Source organism: Chiloscyllium punctatum, chromosome 28 (genome assembly GCF_047496795.1).
Source record: "Chiloscyllium punctatum isolate Juve2018m chromosome 28, sChiPun1.3, whole genome shotgun sequence".
Classification (NCBI taxonomy): domain Eukaryota; kingdom Metazoa; phylum Chordata; class Chondrichthyes; order Orectolobiformes; family Hemiscylliidae; genus Chiloscyllium; species Chiloscyllium punctatum.
This window is the reverse complement of record NC_092766.1, coordinates 7060658-7081296: the sequence shown is the minus strand read 5'-3', so window position 1 is coordinate 7081296 and position 20639 is coordinate 7060658. Positions and strand designations below refer to the sequence as shown.

Below are 20639 nucleotides of genomic sequence, written 5' to 3'. Positions count from 1 at the left end.
CCAGAATGCTGAGGGGGGGAAATTGCTATGGCCTTGTACAAAATCTTTGTATCCTGTTTAGTCACAGGCAAGGTCGCATAGAATTGGAGAATAGCTAATGTTGTTCCTTTGTTTAACAAGGGTATCAGGGACAATCTGGAAAAGTACAAACCAGTGAACTTTCTCAGTGGTAGGGACGTTATTGGAGAAGATTCTTAGGGACAGGATTTACTCACAATTGGAAAAATATGGGATTATTAGCAATCAGCAGCATGACCTTATGCACGGAAGGTCATATCTCACAAACTTCAGTTTTTCAAGGAAATGGCAGAGGGCGGGGTGGTAGTCTACATGATGTCTACATGGACAAGGCCCCTCATGGCAGGCTGGTACAAAAGGTGAAGTCCCGTGATCTGCAGTGGGCTGGTACAATAGCGACCGAACTATATTATTCATTGGGTTTTTTTCTGACTGGGAATCTGTGACGAGTGGTGTTGTGAAGGGATCAGTGCTGGGACCCCTGTTTGTAATATAAATAATTTGGAGGCGAATGTCAGTGGTCTGATTAGGGGGTTTTCAGGTAACACAAACATTTGGGGAGCTGTGGACAGTACATTGAATGGCAGAACGCTAAAAAGTATTAATGTCAGAGTGATCTGGGCATGGTTCTCTGAAAGTGGCAAAACCAGTGTATAAGATGGTCAAGAAGGTATGTTTGCCTTCATCAGTCAGGGCACAGAGTATAAAAATTGGCAAGTCATATTGCAACTATATAGAACTTTAGTTCAGTCACATGTAGATTATTGCATACAGTTCTAGTCGCCACATCTCCAAAAGGATATGGAGGCTTCGAGGAGGGTACAGAAACAGTCCACCAGGATGTTTCATGGTTTAGAAGGTATTAGCTGTGAGGAGAGATCAGATAAATTTGGTCTGTTTTTCACTTCAACATCAGAGGCTGGGGAGCAACCTGATAAAAGTTTACAAAATTATGACAGGAATAGATAGAGTGTATAGTTGGGTCGAAATGCCAGTTACTGGGGGGACATAGATCGACAAGGAGGGAAGTTCAAAGGAGATGTGAAAGGAAAGCTTTTTACACAGAGGGTGGGAATACCTGCAATGTGCTGCCACAGTAGATGGTAGAAGCAGATACAATAGGAATGCTTAAGAGGCATTTGGACAGATACATGAGCCGGTGGGGGGGACAGAAAGATAGGGACTGTGACACTGCAAAAAGTGTTTAGTTTTGAAAATGCATCATGGGTCAGCACAAGTTTGGGCTGAAGGACCTGTTCCTGTGCTGTACTGTTCTTTTATTTTTTTAATTGAACCTAGAAACAGTCCGTTTTATTTTCAACATAACTGGTTCCCTGTGGTAAGATCTTAGATACACAGGGACTTGAAACCATGAGAGAATACCAAGAAGGATAGCATTTCATCAAAATATATACAGTAATAACTGAAATAATGAAAAATTAAAACTGTACACTGTTCCAAGATCAACTATCATTGCTTTTGGAATTTTGCAGTCTGTGCTTTGCTAAACTCTCCATTTGTATCGCACAATGCTCCCAAATTGATCCCTTTTCTCCCACCCTCCCAATTCCTACTGCTATCGTAATGGGCAGCTCTGTTAGTTTGAGATGGGAGAGAGCCAACTACTTCTCCACAGTGAGTGAGATCTGTAGGTGAGAAACCTTGACAGACGCACTGCTGGCAGGGAGACTCCGGGTGGTTTAGAGGCAGAGCAGGACAAAAATAACTCTTGGTGACTGAGTATGGAAACATTTCTGCAAAATACAGAAAGTGAGATCTTTTGGGTGTGTGCATGTTTATATAATGCTACATACTTGTGGTATTATTATAAATTAATGCAACCCTGAGGGGATTTTGTCCTAGCTTAAATAAATATGCACAGATTTATATAATGCAGAAATATATATGCACACTATTTAGTTAGGTAGTAACCACTTTCTTTTGTTAATTCAACTTGGCTTGTGTGTTGTTCGAACTGTTTCAGATTTAGACTGGTTATGAAAGTGTGGTTGTTTTTTGTTCACGTTTCACTTCCAGTCATTCACTCTGAGTTGAGGCTCAGTGTATTTAGGATTTTTACTCAATCTTGATGTTTGTTGCCACAGAACATGGGAGTCTCATTGGAGAGGCAGTATTGAGCACTCCTGGTAGCTGAGCTGGTTAAGAAATGGCCCAAGTTTGATGCCTGATCAGTGCTGACTCCACCCAGTTTAGAGAGAGGGTCTTGCTGCTTTCTACAATCCAGGAACAATTTCCAAGTCACAAGTGCCTGAGAGTAGATTTCAGAAGGCCACAGAGTTCGACTCTACTTGAGTGTACTTGGCCATCAACCACAGGCCCTGCTCGCACTCATTGATCAAGTCTAAGAATGATGTTAATAGCTGCTTTGGGAGTTACTGGAGAGTGTAAAACACCCAGGAGCTGGGGTGGGAGATTCTTTTAGTTACAGGTGAGAAAGTATATTGAGAAGTAAACTTATTGCCTGCTCTTTGTAGAGTGTGGCAGGAGACCACTCAAGTTTGTTACTTTGTTAAAGCACAGTGGTTGTTTTGCTTTCTCCAGCCTGCCCGAGATCTCAAATAGACCAGCAAAGATCAGCCCATCCTATACTGGAGCAGGCAAAACTATTCCCTCATTAACAATCGTCTGGTACTTGTGTAATCCCTTATCACTAATTGAAAATTTTACATAAGGTTCAGGGAGAGTTGTTGAGAAATGTCAGGATCCCACAAAGCAGCTTTGAGATGAATGAATGAACAGTGAGTGTCTGTTGGCCAACTGAGTGTAATTGCTTGTTTGCATGCCACTAGTATTCCCTGAGGGGTAGACTTGGTTATGTCAGGGTTGGACATTACCTCCATGTCTCCTCTCATTTTCTGTCTTGGCTCTTCATCTTGACAGGAATTTTGTGCTGAAGCACCATGTATTTCTCGTCCGAAACTGGGAGAAGATGCGGCAGAAACAGGAGGAGGCAAAGCAGGAGAATGACAACAGTCAGTCTGTGTCACTGTACACTCGTTGGAATGGAATTTGCCGGGATGATGGCAACATCAAATCTGGTACGAAGAAAAAAACGAGTTTTCTTGGTGGGGGCGGGAGGGTACAAAGAGAGATGAGAGTTTCCTTGATTGATGACAGTACCCATGCTCAGCATTAGCTTGTGTTTGCGTATTGACCAAGAGGTCTGATCTGATTTTGAGAGTAATGTGAGATGCTATGGGCTGGCACTAACCTTTCGCCTCTGGGACCTGTCACAACATCCAGCACTTGCTGGTGCGAGGTACTGCTCCTTTAGCCGGACCAGAAGCAACACTGGGGCCGGCGAGCATGTACCACCGCCATCGCAAACTCACCACCAAGGAAGGCTTCCATTTTTTCTCCCCTTCTGTTTTTATACTGGGTCACTGAGAATAACTGACAACCATGTGTGATGGTACAATGCAAGCCCCTTCCAAATATGTCAAGGAGAGATAGCTTAGACCCAACTTATTTGAAGGCAAGAGTAAAGTGCTGTGTTCCAGACGTAATTTGATTGGTTACACTGCTTGGCTTTAAGCAGAACACACTTTATTCTCACCCTACAGTTAAGATGCAAACAAAAGGAAGAAGAATTGGTGTAACTTTAACTCTGTTGGAAAATGTAAGAGAATAATAGATTATTTAACTACAAGGCAGCAACTGTTTCAATATGGTATCATCCCATAAACGTACTCTTGGCAAATTCAGTCAAACAGATTGTCTCACGTGTGGTGTTTCTCTAGTCCAGGAGAGAAGAATACCTTAGAAAGAATTCTGGTCAAGAGAGAGCCTCCAGCTTTTTGCTGTACTCAAGAGCGATGTCCTCGCATCCACAGCCAACTTCAAAATCCCAACAACTGCTAAAACTAAATGACTCTGATTACTAAAACCCCTGGTTCTGTGGGAACCTGACCCCACCCATTTAGCCTGCTTCAATTGTTCCAACTGTTTTTTTAAAAAAAAACCAATGCCTCAAAAGTTGTTTACTTTAGAAGCAGAAAATAGGTGCAGAAGGAGGCCATTCAGCCCTTCCAACCTGCACCATCACTCAATACAATCATGGCTGATCATGCACTCTCAGTATCCCTCTCCTACGTTTTCCTCATACCCCTTGATCCATTTAGATACAGGGGTCACATCCAGCTCCCTCTTGAATATATCCAACCCACTGGCCCCAACAGCTTTCTGTGGTAGAGAATTGAACAGGTTCTAGGTGAAGAAATTATTATTCTCCGTTCTGAATGGTGTACCCCTTATCCTTAGTCTGTCACCCTCGTTTTGGAGTTCCACAACATCAGAAACATTCTTCCTGTATCTAACCTGTCCAGTCCCATCAGGATTTTATATGTTTCTGTGAGATCCCTCCCTTATTCGTCTTTATTGGCTTGGAGGAGACAGCTCAGCACCTATGGCTCAAAACCTCTCCAAAACAGAAAAAAACCTGGACGAAATATTGTTACAGCGGTATGAATAATTCATGCACAGTTGTGAGATCCTCAACCTTGTTCCCCCTCTGTAGAGCATCGTGGGAATACTATAGCGGTGAACTTACCTGGGAGTGTTGCTACAAATATTCGGTGAATATTGATACTTAATACAAACAGAGCCTCAGAATGCATTCCATTCAGAGTGAGAGTAATTGTTCTTCAAGTAAAGAGTATCGTCAGACAAGGTTGCATTTATGACTTGGAAGGTTTTGGGGTCATAATGCACATTTTGTACTGAATTGCTGAGTGACAGCAGTGTGCTGGTACCCTCGGGTAGTGAAATATCTGACCCACTTTACCCACACTAATGCAATAGATTCAACCACCCTCAGCTGTGGTTCCTCCGCTCAAACCTCTTTGCTCTTAACATGGCAGAAGGGGCATTTAGATGGTGCTGTTTGAGCACAAGGGTGTCTCCAAGGGCACTGCAACCAAGACCGGTTATGTCCCTGGCTTGTTAATCCATAGAGCAGGAGTCCACTGTCTTCATTTCTAGAATGACTTTTTTCTTTTTCAAAAAAAGGCAAAGTCTGCTATGGGTAAAAGTAGCCGCAAAGCTGCTGCATCATCATTAGAAGCCCAAATGGGTCCTTTCGCCCTGCATCCATGCAATTGATTCTTTGAAGGGTCTGCTAAGCCATGTAGGACTCCCTACAAAGCTTGCCAACCCAGAAAATGGCTCACTTATTTCTATCGGGTGGCCATTAAGTCATGAAAGGGAAAAGATAGTCGGGGGATGGTGTTGAAATGGAGAGTAAAAGGAAGTGGGTTCCTGGTGGAATCAGAGTACAGTGGAACAAACAACCTGAGTTAGGTTTGGTGGGTCAGTGACTTTAATGGGAAACTGGGCAGTGAGCTAGAATCTGGATTAAAGTAGAGTGGCTCCTTCACCTGTTGAGGCTTTACAGGGGCACCATGTACCTAGGGATTGGCACCATGTCTGGAGATGGATATTTTGAAATTTAACACTAGTAAAAGTCCTGCTCAAGTGTTCTATGGTAGATGAAGCAGTTACTATGCATATCCTCCCAGTTGGCTGTAGCTTCAATGTAGGATGGTCAGTTTGTTCATTGATGTCAAACCAACAGCTGGAATTTCACAACATGCCCAGCTGCAAAAGTGCACCATGGATGTTCAGTTCTACTTTAAGTATTGATACTGATGAAGCGATCCAGCCCTACCTCCGGTGTGCTAACAGCACGCTGAGAAAAAGTGTTCGAGAACAACAACATTACATCCTATACCAAGCTCATGGTTTACAGAGCTGTGATGGTTCCTACCCTCCTGTGTGCATCTGAGATGTGGACAGTCCACAGCACACACCTCAAGACACTGAGCAGTACCACCAATGCTGCCCACACAAGAACCTGTGAATCCACTGGGAAGACAGACACACCAATCCCAGCATCCTCGACCAGGACAACATCCATGGCAATAGGGCACTGACCCCCCCACCCCCTCTCCAATAGACCGCGATGGGCTGGGCATGTTGTCTGCATGAGCGAACGCGAGCCTCCCCAAAGAAGAGTCTACTCCCAGCTCTGAAACAGCAGGTGAGCCCCAGGTAGACAGAGGAAGTGCTTCAGTGATCGCCTCAAGTCCTCACTGGAGAAATGCGGCGCTCCCACCGACACCTGGGAATCACTCGCACAAGACTGACCAAAGTGGAGAAGGAGCATCCAGGAAGGCATCGAGCACCACGAGACTTGTCATCAGGAAAAGGCGAAAGGAAGGTGCTGCCACACCAATATCCCACCCACCCCTTTCCTGTGACCACCTCCTGCCCCAAGTGTAACAGAGCCTGCGGTAGCCACATCAGTATGTACAGCTCCCAACGGCTACACCCTGAGAGTGGAACAGAGTCATCCTCACCTGTGAGGGACCACCCAAGATAATGATGTTGAAAATCTCAGCATCAGATTATAGTTGAACAGGCTTATTTGGAAGTACTGTACAAGCTATCAGAGCACTTCATCTCCTTCATCAGGTAGCACACTCCGAAAGTTTGTACTTCTAAATAAACCTGTTGGCCTATAAACTGGTGTGGTGTGATTTCTAACTTTGTCCACCCCAGTCCAACACAGGCACCTTCACATGATGATTAAGTAATACCTGTGCTCCTCCCTAGAACTGTACCTTTACCAAGCCAAAAGTGAGAGGCAGCAAACTTTTTATTATATGCAGGAGAAATGGTTCAAGAAGTAGCTGCATAGGATATGAGGGGATACACCAGTATATCATGGAACCTGAACTTTCTGCAGTTTTATTTAGCATTGAGCTGTTCAAGGGGTTCCTTCGGAGCAAAGAAAGAATCCAAGTTGGAGAGAGCTGGTTCTAATCTCTGTTTTTCCTCGAGGCTTATGATTTCCCGAACATGCTGTCTTGTCGTCCCAGTTAAGTTGCTTATTATACTTTTCAAGATCATGAATGCATTCCTCCCATTTTTAATGCCTCTACCCATTTGGCACATCCGTCTTCAATAATGCCTGCTCTGAAAGTAAAATAATTAAAGCTGGCCATTCCAAGTGCAGGGTGAATAAGTGGATGAAATCTGGTTTTCATTTCTGCATGCTGTGTGCCACTGTTCACAGGCTAGCTTTCTAATTAATCAGCAAAATTGTGCGGTTCCACATGGTGCAGGAGTGCAGTGCCGTGTAACAAACACCTTGCTTTTTTTTGCCCCCCTATGCTTTGGTGCAGATGTTTTCATGACCCAGTTTTCAGCTCTCCAAACCTCTCGCTCGGTCAGAACCCGGAGGCTAGCCGCAGCAGAAGAGAATATCGAGGTAGCTCGCACCGCCCGCCTGGCTCAGATCTTCAAAGAAATCTCCGACACAATCATATCCTACAAAGGTATGTTTCTGAACATGTCGTTCAACTTGACAGCAGGGAGGCCATCCATCCCCTCTGGTCTGCTGCTTCATTCGATTAGACCATGGCTACTGCTGTATCTTAGTTCCATTTACCCACCTTGCTTCAATGACCACTAATGAAATCCATCATTCATTATTCACATTTGATCTCTTATCCCCAACCTCCAAAATTCCTAGCCTCAGCAATTTTTGATGGAGAGTTCCTGATTTCCACAACCTTCCTTGTGAAGAAGTGACTCCTAAAATCACTCCTGAGCCAGATTTTAAAGTGAGACCTATTTGTACTGTACCCTCCCACTCAAGAACATAGTTTCTGTCATTCTCATCAAATCCTGAAGTCATCTTAAAACACCTTAATCAGATCATCCCATAATCTGCTCAACTCAAGTGAATACTTTAAAAGCATATATCATCTGCAGCACGGTGGCTCAGTGATTTACGCTGCTGCCTCTCAGCTCCAGGGACCCAGGTTCGATTCCCGCTTCAGGCAACTGTCTGCGTGGAGTTTGCACATTCTCCCCGTGTCTGCATAGGTTTCCTCCCACAATCCAGATACATGCAGGTCAGGTGACTTGGCCGTGCTCAATTGCCCGTAGTGTTAGGTGCATTAGTCAGGAGTAAGTATAGGGTAGGGGAATGGGTATGGGTGGGTTACTCTTCGCGGGGTCAGTGTGGACTTGTTGGGCCGAAGGGCCTGTTTCCACACTGTAGGGAATCTAAACTGATCGAATGTAATCTCATAGTTACAGATTTTTAGATCCAGTAAATGTTGTAGTCAGTCTTTTTGATGTTTACAGGACACTGCTGTAAGTTGTTGACAATCAGCTGAGTTGTCCTTTGTTTTTATATAAATAGAATGTTATTCATCCATGCTTTTAATTAAGTGTCATTATTTATTATTATTAATATGAACTCCAGTGACAAGAAGCATTGACATAGCACTTACTGAAACATTCCAAGGACCTCATTCCAAATATTGATACCAAGTCATGTTAGGGGGTAACAAGGCAGGCAGGTAGGTTTTCAAGTCCCCCATGGATCATTGGCTAAGGACATGACCCACTTCACATTTTTTAGCAATATGTGTTTAAATAGTTAAGATGATTATAAATCACTTTATATACTGGAGTCCCAATTCATTCATTCTGCAGTCAAATAATCATTAGCATTTGAAACTTCACTAATATATTTCTTTCATTTCAAAATTTCTTCAGATTCATCAGAACAAGCACTGGCCACGCCCCTCCTGAATCTACCATCAAGGAAAAAGTAAGCAATTTGTTCAGTACATTGCCAGATGGAGTTTGCCAGGGACAAATGGGCTTTAAAGATGGGCACTGAAAGACTGTGGCAAAACTTTCTACATCACAGCAACAAGATGAGGCCATTCAGCCCTTCAAGACTTTGCTGTTCAGTGAGAGATCATGGCTGATCTTTAAACTGTCTGCCAGTAGCAGATGGGACTTAAAACTGAAAAGGAAGGTGAAGCAATTTGAAAGAGTTAACAAGACCAGGTAGTCCTCAGCTAGGAAGCTCAGAGGGCTCTTGTGGTGCTTGTCCACTGATCCCTGAAGGCAGCAGGGCAAGTTAATAAGGTGGTTAATAAGGTGACATGCTTGCCTTTAACAGTTATGGCATAAATTGTAAGAGCACGGAGGTTATGTTGGAGCTATGCAGGACTTTGGTTAGGTCACTGGAATACTATGTAGTTTACTGGTTACTGTACTGTAGGCAGGATGAGATTGCATTGGAGTGGATACAGAGGAGATTCAATAGACAATAAGCAATAGGTGCAGGAGTAGGCCATTCTGCCCTTTGAGCCATCACCACCATTCATTATGATCATGGCTGATCATCCTCAATAGTAACCTGTTCCTGCCTTATCCTGATAACCCTTGATTCAACTATTATCCAACTCTTTCTTGAAAGTATCCAGAGACTTGGCCTCCACTGCCCTCTGGGGCAGAGCATTCCCTATATTCACCACTCTCTGGGTGAAGAAGTTTCTCCTCAACTCTGTTCTAAACGGCCTACCCCTTATTTTTAAACTGTGTCCTCTGGTTCGGCACTCACCCATCAGTGGAAACATGCTTCCTTCCTCCAGAGTGTCCAATCCTTTAATAATCTTATATGTCTCAATTAGATCCCCTCTCAGCCTTCTAAACTCAAGCATATACAAGCCCAGTCGCTCCAGTCTTTCAGCGTAAGGTAGTCCCACCATTCCGGGAATTGACCTTGTGAACCTACGCTGCACTCCCTCAATAGCCAGAATGTCTTTCCTCAAATTTGGAGACCAAAACTGCGCACAATGTTCCAGGTGCGGCCTCGCCAGGGCCCTGTACAGCTGCAGAAGAACCTCTTTGCTTCTATACTCAATTCCTCTTGTTATGAAGGCCAGCATGCTATTAGCTTTCTCCACTACCTGCTGTACCTGCGTGCTTGCTTTCATTGACTGGTGTACAAGAACACCTAGATCTCGTTGTACTGCCCCTTTACCTAACTTGACTCCATTTAGGTAGTAATCTGCTGCCTTGTTCTTGCCACCAAAGTGGACAACCACACATTTATCCACATTAAACTGCATCTGCCATGCATCTGTCACTCACCTAGCCTGTCCAGGTCACCATGTATTCTCCTAACATCCTCCTCACATTTCACCCTGCCACCTTGTAATATCTTCATCTATATCATTAATGTACATTGTTAAAAGCTGCGGTACCTCACTGGTCACCGCCTGCCATTCTGAAAGGGAGCCGTTTATCACTACCCTTTGTTTCCTGTCAGCCAACCAATTTTCAAACCATGTCAGTATTTTGCCCCTAATACCATGTGCCCTAATTTTGCTCACTAACCTCCTATGTGGGACTTTATCAAAGGCTTTCTGAAGGTCCACTGGATCTTCCTTGTCCATCTTCAGAGTTACATCCTCAAAAAATTCCAGAAGGTTAGTCAAGCATGGTTTCCCCTTCATAAATCATGCTGACTCTGACCTGTCCTGTTACTGCTATCCAGATGTGTCATAATTTCGTCCTTTATAATTGACTCCAGCATTTTTCCCACCACTGAGGTCAGACTAACTGGTCTATAATTCTCTGCTTTCTCTCTCCCTCCTTTCTTAAAAAGTGGGACAACATTAGCCACCCTCCAATCCACAGGAACTGATCCTCAATCTATAGAACATTGGAAAATAATCACCAACGCATCCACGATTTCTAGAGCCACCTCCTTCAGTACCCTGGGATGTAGACCATCAGGTCCCGAGGACTTATCAGCCTTCAGACCTAACAGTCTCTGGGATGTTGCTTGGGACGGACTATTTTTCTCAATGAAGAGAGAGGCTGAATAAGCTTGGGTTGTTTTGTTTGGAGTAGAGAATGCTGAGGGCCTTCCCTGACTGAAGTTTATAAGATTAGAGGGGCATGTACAGGGTGGGTAGGAAGCAGACTGTTCTGTTTAGTTAAAGGGTTAATAACAACTTATTTAAAGATGCAAGGCAGGAAGTTTATAGGGGGTTTGTTTTGCATGAGGGTGCTGGGAATCTGGAATGTGCTGCCTGGAAGGGTTGTTGAGACAGGAAACCTCACAACCTTTGAATGAGCTTTGAAGGTTCTTTAATGAGCACTTGAAATGTCCCAAGGTTCAAGGCTATGGGCCACGTGCTGGAACGAGGGGTTAGTGTAGATTTGGAGTAGTTTTTTTTTGTCAATGCAGACTTGATAGACCACAGAGCCTAAACTGTATTGTACAATTATGTGATCTTTCCTTTGGAATCAAATCACTCTGTACCCTTTTATCAAAAATCTATTGTTCTCTGATTTTAAAATGATCAATGGAGCTCACCAGCTACTGCTGTTTGTGAGAAGGTCCTGCTACCCTTTGATGAAATATTGCCTAACTTCTGTCTCAGATGGCCTGCTTCTGATGTTAAAGTGGTGTCCACTTTTCCTAGACTTCCCTCCCCACAGAGGAGAGTTCTCTCTATCTACTCGATGACTTCCAATCAAATTCATACACATCTCAATCTAACCAACCCTTAACATTTTATATTCCAAATTTCCTATAAATTAGTCCTTGGATCTCAGAGAACATGCTAGTGAATCTCTGCTGAGGCTGCTAAATCATTGCCAGAGCTGTGTGTGGTATTGCAATCTGATCAACCTTTACATGGCTATTCCAAAAATCCATCCTTTTATATTCCAGCTCCTTACATAACGAGCTGCACATTCCATCATTATTTCTGATTATTTTTGTTAATGCGGATCACCGTCTCTCTGAACCTCCATCTGCCATTTGAAGTGGGGAGGGGGAGAAGCCTTGGTTCTATCCTTTTTCTGTTCGGTCCAAAATGGTTAGCCTCCCACTTGACCAGCATTGAAATCCAGCTCCCCCGATTCTGATGTTCAGCTGATGTAATTTGATATTCCTGTCTACACTATTTACCGTTCTAACCAATCTTTGTGTCACCAGCACATAGTGACGTCTAGATCAGGAGAGGTTGGTTTCTATTTCCTGACCTGTGACAAGCGTGGCAATCTCCATTAGGGCAATACAAGTGTCCCCGGAGCAAACTGTTCAAGATGTGCCTGTTACCTGAGGGTTCAGGGTGTGCTCACATGTGGTTGGCCCTCTTTCCCGTCCCTCCCGCCCTTTTCCACCACCTTCGGGGTCACACGCACAGACCCAAGAATCCTTATTCTTCAACTGGCCACAATCCCTACCCTCACAATAAAAAGGATTTGACTTGAGGGCAAGGATGGGGACGCCATTGGAATGTGGCAATATTTTTGAGGTTCCCTATCTATCTATCCAGTATTTGCCTAGAGCAGCTGTGTTAGAAACAGTGTCATTTGAGAAAGCATATAAGACCTCAAGGAAAATAAAATCATCAAAAGATTTGTCCTTTCCTGCTTTGAATTTTAAGTTTCAGTCAGTTATCTGTTTCCAGAGCCCACGTTAAGTAAGAACTGTGGGTTTTCCCTTTTCAGTCCCCGCAAGCTCCATTCCCCTTCCTCCTCAAAACTGCCAGTGTAAGGCTGACTGTACGTTGGAAAGTAACTCACTGGAAATTGAGCACTTTGGAACAGTCCCAAGGACGTGACATGGGACTGAAAAAGTCCAAGTCGGATCTCTTTTCTAGGCTGACTTCATCCTCCCGCCTGGTTTCACTTTGGTGTGCTGTGCTGTGGGCCCCTCTCTCCCTTTCACCTGGAATTCTGTCCGATTCCTGGGGAAAGAGAACAAGCCCCCACAGCTGTTTGATCCTGTCATGTAATTGGTGCCTAAGTGCTCACATCTGTGAAGCTTGGCACTGTGCACTTCCTGTAGACAGTATTAAACTAATCAGGGATGGATACCGTGGGACCTGCTCATTGCTTTTCTGATGAGTAGGTGTTTGCTGCAGCAGAGTTCAATGAGAAGTTGAGGCAATCTGTTGAATGTAACTTTTTTTAAAAAAAATAATTCAGCTGTCGACATGATGCCCATGTTGCAGTTCATTTTGATTACAATCATTCTCTTTATTCCAGAATGGAAATTCTTAGCCTGAAAAAGGCACCCTGCTTATTACCATGAGAACTTTTAACACATTCAATCCTCAGTTTAAAATAACAGCAAGTAACTCTTACACAATGTATTGGAAATAAAACACAGCACAGAAGCAGGCCATTCAGCTCAGCTGGCTCATACTAGTGCATGTCTTCCAAGCAAACCACCTCCGTCCCCTTTTTAACTTAGCCTTTCAGTATATCCTTATCTTCCTTTTCTCCCTCATGTGCCTTTCCGTCTTCCCTCTGACTGCATCTCTGCTATCTTCCTCAGGACTCCCTGTGGAAACAAGCCTGTGGTATTGCCACTCTCCTTGGAAAGATGTTTCTTCTGATTTCCCAATGGGTGTCTCTTAGTGATTATTTTGTGTTTTGGCCTTTCCCACAAGTGGAAACATTTTCTACCCTATCAAATCCTTGGATAGTTTTAAAGACTTCAGCTCTTCTTCAGAAAAACAGGTTCCTGCTGTCAGTATTCAAACCATACAATGATTTGACAACTTGATGGTGACATTCCCTGAAACTGCCACTTTATTTACAGACTTTAGACTCTCAAGTTGCCACTTACTGGGATTTCAGCTTACAGTCCCTCCAGTATTAACCTAAGCCTTTGCATTACCAGTCCCGTGACATAAACACTACACTGCCATCACCCAGCAGGTGGGAGAAGTCTTTTACAGCCCAACTCATTCAAAATGTGTAAACGTCCTCCTGATGGAACGGACATTTAAGGCAGTGAGCACATAGGAATGATGGGAACAAAGTGTCCCAGGCTCAGTGTCCAGTCTCTATTGTGCTGTGAGAGCTACAGTCATCAGCAGGAGCAAGAAAGGGTGCAGTTTGGGTGTCTTGCCTTGGACTGTGAGCTGTGCTGTTAGGAGGTCTTTGTGTGCATTGAGTGAGAACAAAATGTTTCTTTAAGCTATGCTGCCTCACCTTTGAATAATACAAGGGCACCCTTTGTCTCAGGTCAAGTGCAAAGAACCTCCAATCGGATGAGCTACCAGGGGCACACTTCATGAGGGGGCTATAATAGACTCCTCCCACCTGCTGGGTGAACACAGTGTTGTGTTCATAAGGCCAAGGTAGAAGTCTTGCTGGTCAGTAGAGATTTTACTTGTTTAAGGTTGATTGAGGAATCTAAATCTGACAAAAGGTGGCAGATCATTTGAAAAGATGCAGCCTGTAGATTGAGAAGTTACAGGGCAGAAGGAGGTCATTAAGCCTGTTGTCCTTACCAAAACTCTGCATGTATAACACAGTCCCACTTGCACACCTTTCCCGTGCAAGCTTGTTTTTATAAAATAAGCACCCATTTTCCTATTGAAGCTGGTGACTGAACCTTCCCTCACTGCACTCTGCGTTCTATCTCCTCCGCACTCTCAGACATAGCTTGTTGCATTGAGCCCCTTCCCTAATTCCTCATATGCTCACACAGGAGTGTGTACCGATTTAATTTCTAATTTCTCCATTTTAAACAGAAAATCTGATTATTATGAGAAGATTACAGATCCAATTGATCTCACAAGTATCGAGAAACAGATCCTCACAGGCCATTATAAGACTGTAGAAGCCTTTGATGCAGACATGCTGAAAGTCTTCAGGAATGCCGAGGTGAGGAAGTCGTTTTTTACCTTGGTTTGGCAGCTATGACCATTATTATTGGGAAATAGTATGCTACCTATTGCATGGTGTCCAGATCATGTAACCTTCACGAGTCACTTGTTTTCCAATTGCTGTCATTAAGAGTGAAGATTATGTTTATGTTCTCACCACTCACCCCTTCATCTGAGAATGTGTTGCTTGGCTTAATATCTTGCTGGTTTTGGGATCTCCAGCCTTGAATTCCCACATCATCAGCTTGTGTTCGGGTCATCTTGTTGAAAAGGACATTTAAAATCTCATCTGAGACAGCTGGTGCTGTGGGTCCTGAGTGTGTTCTGACAGTGGGTACCAACAGTGTGTGTTGTGGTACTGAGCTGCACGTTTTGGGTGATCCTGTCAGGATTAGCTGATCTTCTCCAGGCCGGCTGTAAAGATGTTTAGGTTCGTTTCAATGCCGTGTGTTAGGAAAAGGAAGTGTATCTATCCTGGATCTGGGTATCAGGTAAGGAACCACTGATGATGCTTTCACAAATAGTCTCCTGATGCCATCATGAGCTTGGCCTTCAAGAGAAATTAGGATAATTAATTAAAATTATATAAAATAAGTTACTGGGGAAGCAAGCTATAGACATAATTTTGTAGAAGGAAAGGAGGTTGATAATGTTTTGTGTGAGCTTATGGGGGTGAAGCATTTGGGGGGGGGGAGGTGAAGAAATGTGAAAGTGGGCATTAAGAGCTACGGGTCAAGATTGGAGTGGTGCTGGAAAAGCACAGCAGGTCAGGCAGATTTCTGATGAAGGGCTTTTGCCCGAAACAGTGATTTTCCTGCTGCTCAGATGCTGCCTGACCTGCCTTGCTTTTCCAGCACCAGTCTCATCTTGACTTTAATCCCCAGCATCTGATTATGAAGAGCTACAGGCTAAGTGAGTTGTGTGGGTGGGGGTAATGGCAGGCAAGTGGGGTTATGGATTATTGGAAAAAGGTCAGGCTTGTTGGTCCGAATGACTTTTTGGGTTTCTGAGCATTCTTGTTGACAGTGTTCATGTTGGCAGGTTAATTTGTGGTAGCTCATTAGCCACAACTGGGAGCAGATGCCGGCGCAGCACATGAGGTAATCAGCCAGACATTAAGGCCTTTGGCTGTGATAATGAGATGCCAGGTAAATGGCTTTATGTTTCAGGTCTGGCACCCTGCAAATACCTGGCAACTGTGTGGTCAGTTCACAGAGGTCATTGATGTTAGTGAACTGGCTGTGTGGGGTTTGTGATTTTTTTTTAGTATCTGTTTTAGAATCATACAGCATGACAACAGACCCTTTGGTCCAACTAGTCTACGCTGACCATGTCCCCACTTGTCTGCAAATGGGCCATATCCCTCCACACCTTTCCTCTTCATGTACTTACTCAACTGTCTTTTAAAAATTGTAACTGTGCCTGCAACTATCATTTTCTTTGGTCTGTTCCACTCTGTGTAAGAAAAAAATAGTTGCCCCCATGTCCTTTTTTCAATCCCCCCTCCTCTCATCTTAAAAGATATGCCCCCTAGTTTTGAACTACTCCACCCTGGAAAGCATCCTTGTCATTCACCTTATCTATGCACTTCATAATTTTATAAACCTCGATAAGGTCATCCCTCAACCTCCTACACTCCAGTGAAAAAAGTCCCTGCCTATTTTTGTAACTCAAATGCTCCATTCCTGGCAATATCCCAGGAAATCTTTTCTGAACCCTCTCCAGCTTTATATTTAGTAATTTTGTTAAATGTTTGTGCTTTGAAGAATGTTGGTGCTGGGAATGGATTGCTTTCTTTTGGAAGTCACCTTTTTTGCATTATTTTATCAGTTCGGGTATTGTATGGGGAAATGCATTTACTCAGCCCCATCCAGTGTGTTTTAGCTTTCAGCTTCTGACAGCTCTTCATCCTGCCCTGCTGGGGGAATGTTAAATTGTAATGAGAAGCGCTCCTGGGTTCGAGTGTAATGATTGAGTAGCAGAAGAGAATCGCTGAGACAAATGGTCTAACTCTGATTCTAAATCCTGTGGTCTTATGATAAAACGGAGTGCTGACAAGAATAGGAAACCATTCTTGGGATCTTGCAAAGTGGTAAAGACTGAGTTCTCCCTGTCCCAGTGTTGCTCCTGTCTGCAGTTTTCTTCTCTCCTCAATCTTGTGGAAGTGCTGATTCATCAGAACAGACTAAAAAGACCCTTTCTTCATAAGCTGGGAGGCTGTTCAATTATTGAAGAATGTTGCAGTTGAGCCTGAGTATCCTGCATCCACTGTCCAACAACGTTAGCGTCAGGGGCAAGAATCCTGATTGTTTTGTATTTCTCCCCCAAGTCGGAAAGGCACAGAGTTTACAAATCATTGCCCTGGCTCAGGTTAGCCAACTGCATGTAGAATGGGAATTGAGTTTGGGACTTAGTACCTCACTGGAGGAGTGCAGGACTGAGCTCTCACGTTGACCAGATCCCTAGTTAATGTTGACTGTAAATGAAAGTGACGGCTATTCCACTTTGTATTGCTTCTGTACTCATTTAACGTTATGCGCACCAGAAATACTATGGCAGGAAGTCTTCCATTGGCAGAGATGTTTGCCGCTTGAGGAAGGTCTACTACAATGCTCGGCACGAAGCCTCTGCCCAGATCGATGAGATCATTGGAGAGACAGCCAGCGAGGCAGACAGCAGTGAGACGTCTGTTGGTGAGAAGGAGAATGGCAATGAGAAAGATGACGATGTGATTCGTTGCATCTGTGGGCTGTACAAGGACGAGGGGCTGATGATTCAGTGTGAGAAGTGCATGGTAAGTAACTTTCAGAATTGGGCAGCATCCTGGGGGAATTCAAGTTCCACGTGTTTACATTCGGATGTCTGTCTGTCTGTCTGACAGTGTGGAGGTGCCGATGTTGGACTGGGGTGGATAAAGTCAGAAGTCACATGACACCAAGTTATAGTCCAATAGGTTTGTTTTACACCAGAAGCTTTCCGAGGGCCACTGACGAAAGGGGTGGTGAAGGGACAGTGCTCCTAAAGCTGGTTGGACTATAACATGATGTCGTGTGACTTTGTCGTACAGGGCAGAGTTTCAGGTGACCTGGCAGAAGTCGTAAGAATTTTTTTAATGCCTTTATTTAATGTCACATCTTGGGGCTGTCCCAAAGCAAAGCACAGCACATCCAGTGAATTTTGATTTCCGTTCTGCTCCAGAGCCAGGAGGTCTCTGGTGCCTGGTCCATCAGGAACACTTGATGGAGATTTGGGCAGAGACTTCAGGCACAGTCCTAACGGACAAAGCTCTTAGTTTGGTGATGTTGACTGACAGGTGATTGTTCCCCAATATGCAGGGAAGAATGTGGAAAAGTGCATGGCTGACCACTTGAGATATCCTAATATTCAAGGTTATGGAAAAGTGGGATTAATGTAGGTAGGTTGGTGCAGACTCAATGGGCCGAAAGGTCTGTTCTGTACCGAATGACTATGGCTGAGTAAACCCTAAACCCTTGCAAGCCACTGCTCTGTTGAATAACGTAATCTGGACCAAACAAGGAGCTCTTGCCTGTTCACTGTGGGTCGACAGCATATTTTCTGCTGAGTTAATTCTCTGGGGGTCATGCACAGCTTTGGAGGTCCCTCATTCAGCTATGAAATTGTCTTGAGTGGTGTGCTGCACCTCTGTGGAGATGGGGCTTTGGGATTGAGAGTTAAACAAGCAGAAATTGTAGTTATTGTGAAGGAGCAAGTTAGCGTGGAGGAGTGTTTTGTTTTAGAGCAGTAAAACTGCGCTGTTTTCCCTGGAGTATCAGATAAACCTTATAGAGGTTTATAAAATCATAGGGACATGGATAGGGTAAACAGACCAAGTTTTTTTCCTGGGGTGGGGGAGTCCAGAACTACAGGGCATAGGTTTAGGGTGAGAGGGGAAAGATTGAAAAGGGACCTAAGGGTGACCTTTTCCACACAGAGGATGGTGTGTGTATGGAATGAGCTGCCAGAGGTGGTGGTGGAGGCTGGTACAGTTACCCATCCGAGATGCCTTTTAAATATTGTATGTGAATAAGGAAGGGGTGAGAAGGATATGGGCCGAGTGCAGGCAAATGAGAGTAGACTAATGTAGGAAATCTGGTCGGCATGACTGGGTTGGACTGAAGGGTCTGTTTGTATGATGTACATCTCTATAACGAGACCAGAGCCACTTGTGTGTGTTGATGGGTTCTTGTGCTGGTTAACACCCAGCAGACCATTTTGTTTTTTTACAAAAAGACTGATGCCTGTTATTGCAAAGTGTGTAGAGATGTGTAGTCTGAAAACTGAGATTTAAACAAAGTTCGCAACCTCCACAGTTGTGAATAGCACTCAAAACTCTGTCAGAAGGTACAGTTAAATCACTCAAGCCTTGTTATGACAACTCAGACCAACGGGAGAGGAATAAAAGCCCATTCATTTGCACTTAGTCTTCAGGCAATTGAGTCAGCAGCTGTAGTTCAGTGTGTAAATGGTGAATGGAAGCAACATGCAGAATCAGGCAATTTGCCAGTCAGCTAAGAATAGTTACAGACCTGGATTTTCACCTCCAGTTATATGGATGAAGCTTTCGTATCTGGTAAAATTCAGGCAAATTTGCCAAATGCCTTGGCAGTGTTCCTAGTGGGTAAAGGTATGGTGTCTGGATATTGACAGTGGCAGTCTCGTCCATTTTTCACCAGCTCCATTCGGTCAGTGTAAATAGTCTCTGCACCAGGTATACTTGTGGGAAATTTGGGCACGTTTCAGAAACTTTCGTGATGAACAAAGCTAGAGCGCACAGATGCTGAAGGTGGATCGCTAGGCCACAATGGATAAACCTGTAAAAGCACTTTCATTCCACTGCTTGGTATATGGTATTAAGTTATAAAAGTAGGGTGCAAGTCAAAGGTAGAGTTGTTGTAAAAGGAGCTTGTCAGAGAGTTAGAGTTGTACAGCAAAGAAGCAGTCTCTTTCGTCTGACTCGTCTGTCAGTTCTGATCACCTAACCAGAGAACAGAATTGAATTGCCCTTGAGGTGGAATAAGCTTGTCTAAGCTGAATTGCCTGCTGCTATTCCTAGGAGATGCAGTAATAAACAGCAAAATTGGTTCTTGCCTTCAGGAATTAGACTTGTACAGCAAGTTTTAAAAAGTTGAACTTGCTTCCATTAGGAGATTTTTGAGTCTTTCAAATTTGAGAAAATTAATTTGAAGTGAATTGTCCAAATACCAGGAGATCAAAATTTAAGAATGAGGCATCAAATTGGACTAACATTTTAATATAGAAGCTGATAGGCTGAAGCTGTAAGGAGGTCTTTGAGATAAGAGGAATGAGTCTGTTTCTGGTGACTGTAATGATAGACAGCTACTTGCATCTTGTCCTTGTTAAATAAATGTAGTGATGTTGAATTGCGCGGGGGTTGGGTGGGGGGGAGGGGTGGGGTGGGGAAGTGTGGCACAGTGGGCTCAGTGGTTAGCGCTGCTGCTTCACAGCACCAGGGACCCGGGTTCAATTCCCGCCTCAGGCAACTGTCTGTGTGGAGTTTGCACATGCTCCCAGTGTCTGCATGGGTTTCCTCGCACAATCCAAAGATGTGCAGGTTAGGCAAATTGGCAGTGCTAAATTGCCCATAATGTTAGGTTCCTTTGTCAGGGGTAAACTTAGGGGAATGGGTCTGGGTGGGTTGCTCTTCAGAGGGTCGGTGTGGACTTGCTGGGCCAAAGAGACCTGTTTCCATGCTGTAGAGAACCTTTAAAAAAAAAACTGGGTGGTCTATAGGTTCCTGTGCGTTGTGCTGTATTTTGTACTCGTTTATTCTAACTTCTCTCCTCTCTTCACCTCCCCCACCCCGCCCCACTAGGTGTGGCAGCACTGTGACTGCATGCGTGTAACTGCAGATGTTGAGCACTACCTGTGTGAGCAGTGTGATCCTCGACCTGTGGAGAGGGTAAGTCAATCCCTTGTGAATAGCAAAGGGTGTTGTGCATTCTGGTTAACAGCATTGGCTGCAGCAGTCAGCCCAGGCCTTTTTGTTCAAGCTTATGTGCTGTGCCTTTCAGTGCATTAACAGCACTGTTTCCTGATGGACGG

The 20639-nt window shown here is 44.1% G+C and overlaps 1 protein-coding gene across 7 annotated transcripts in view; it reads left to right on the top strand.

The window, feature by feature from the left end:
• Positions 1 to 20639, top strand: part of ash1l (ash1 (absent, small, or homeotic)-like (Drosophila)) — a 243118-nt gene that overhangs the window by 189992 nt on the left and 32487 nt on the right. For all 7 annotated transcript variants that reach the window (XM_072548810.1, XM_072548804.1, XM_072548807.1 and 4 more), the window contains 6 exons: positions 2920 to 3077; positions 7224 to 7376; positions 8611 to 8665; positions 14421 to 14553; positions 17101 to 17349; positions 20410 to 20496. In XM_072548810.1, the coding sequence (XP_072404911.1) occupies positions 2920 to 3077; positions 7224 to 7376; positions 8611 to 8665; positions 14421 to 14553; positions 17101 to 17349; positions 20410 to 20496 (835 nt within the window). The remainder of the gene's footprint in view (positions 1 to 2919; positions 3078 to 7223; positions 7377 to 8610; positions 8666 to 14420; positions 14554 to 17100; positions 17350 to 20409; positions 20497 to 20639) is intronic.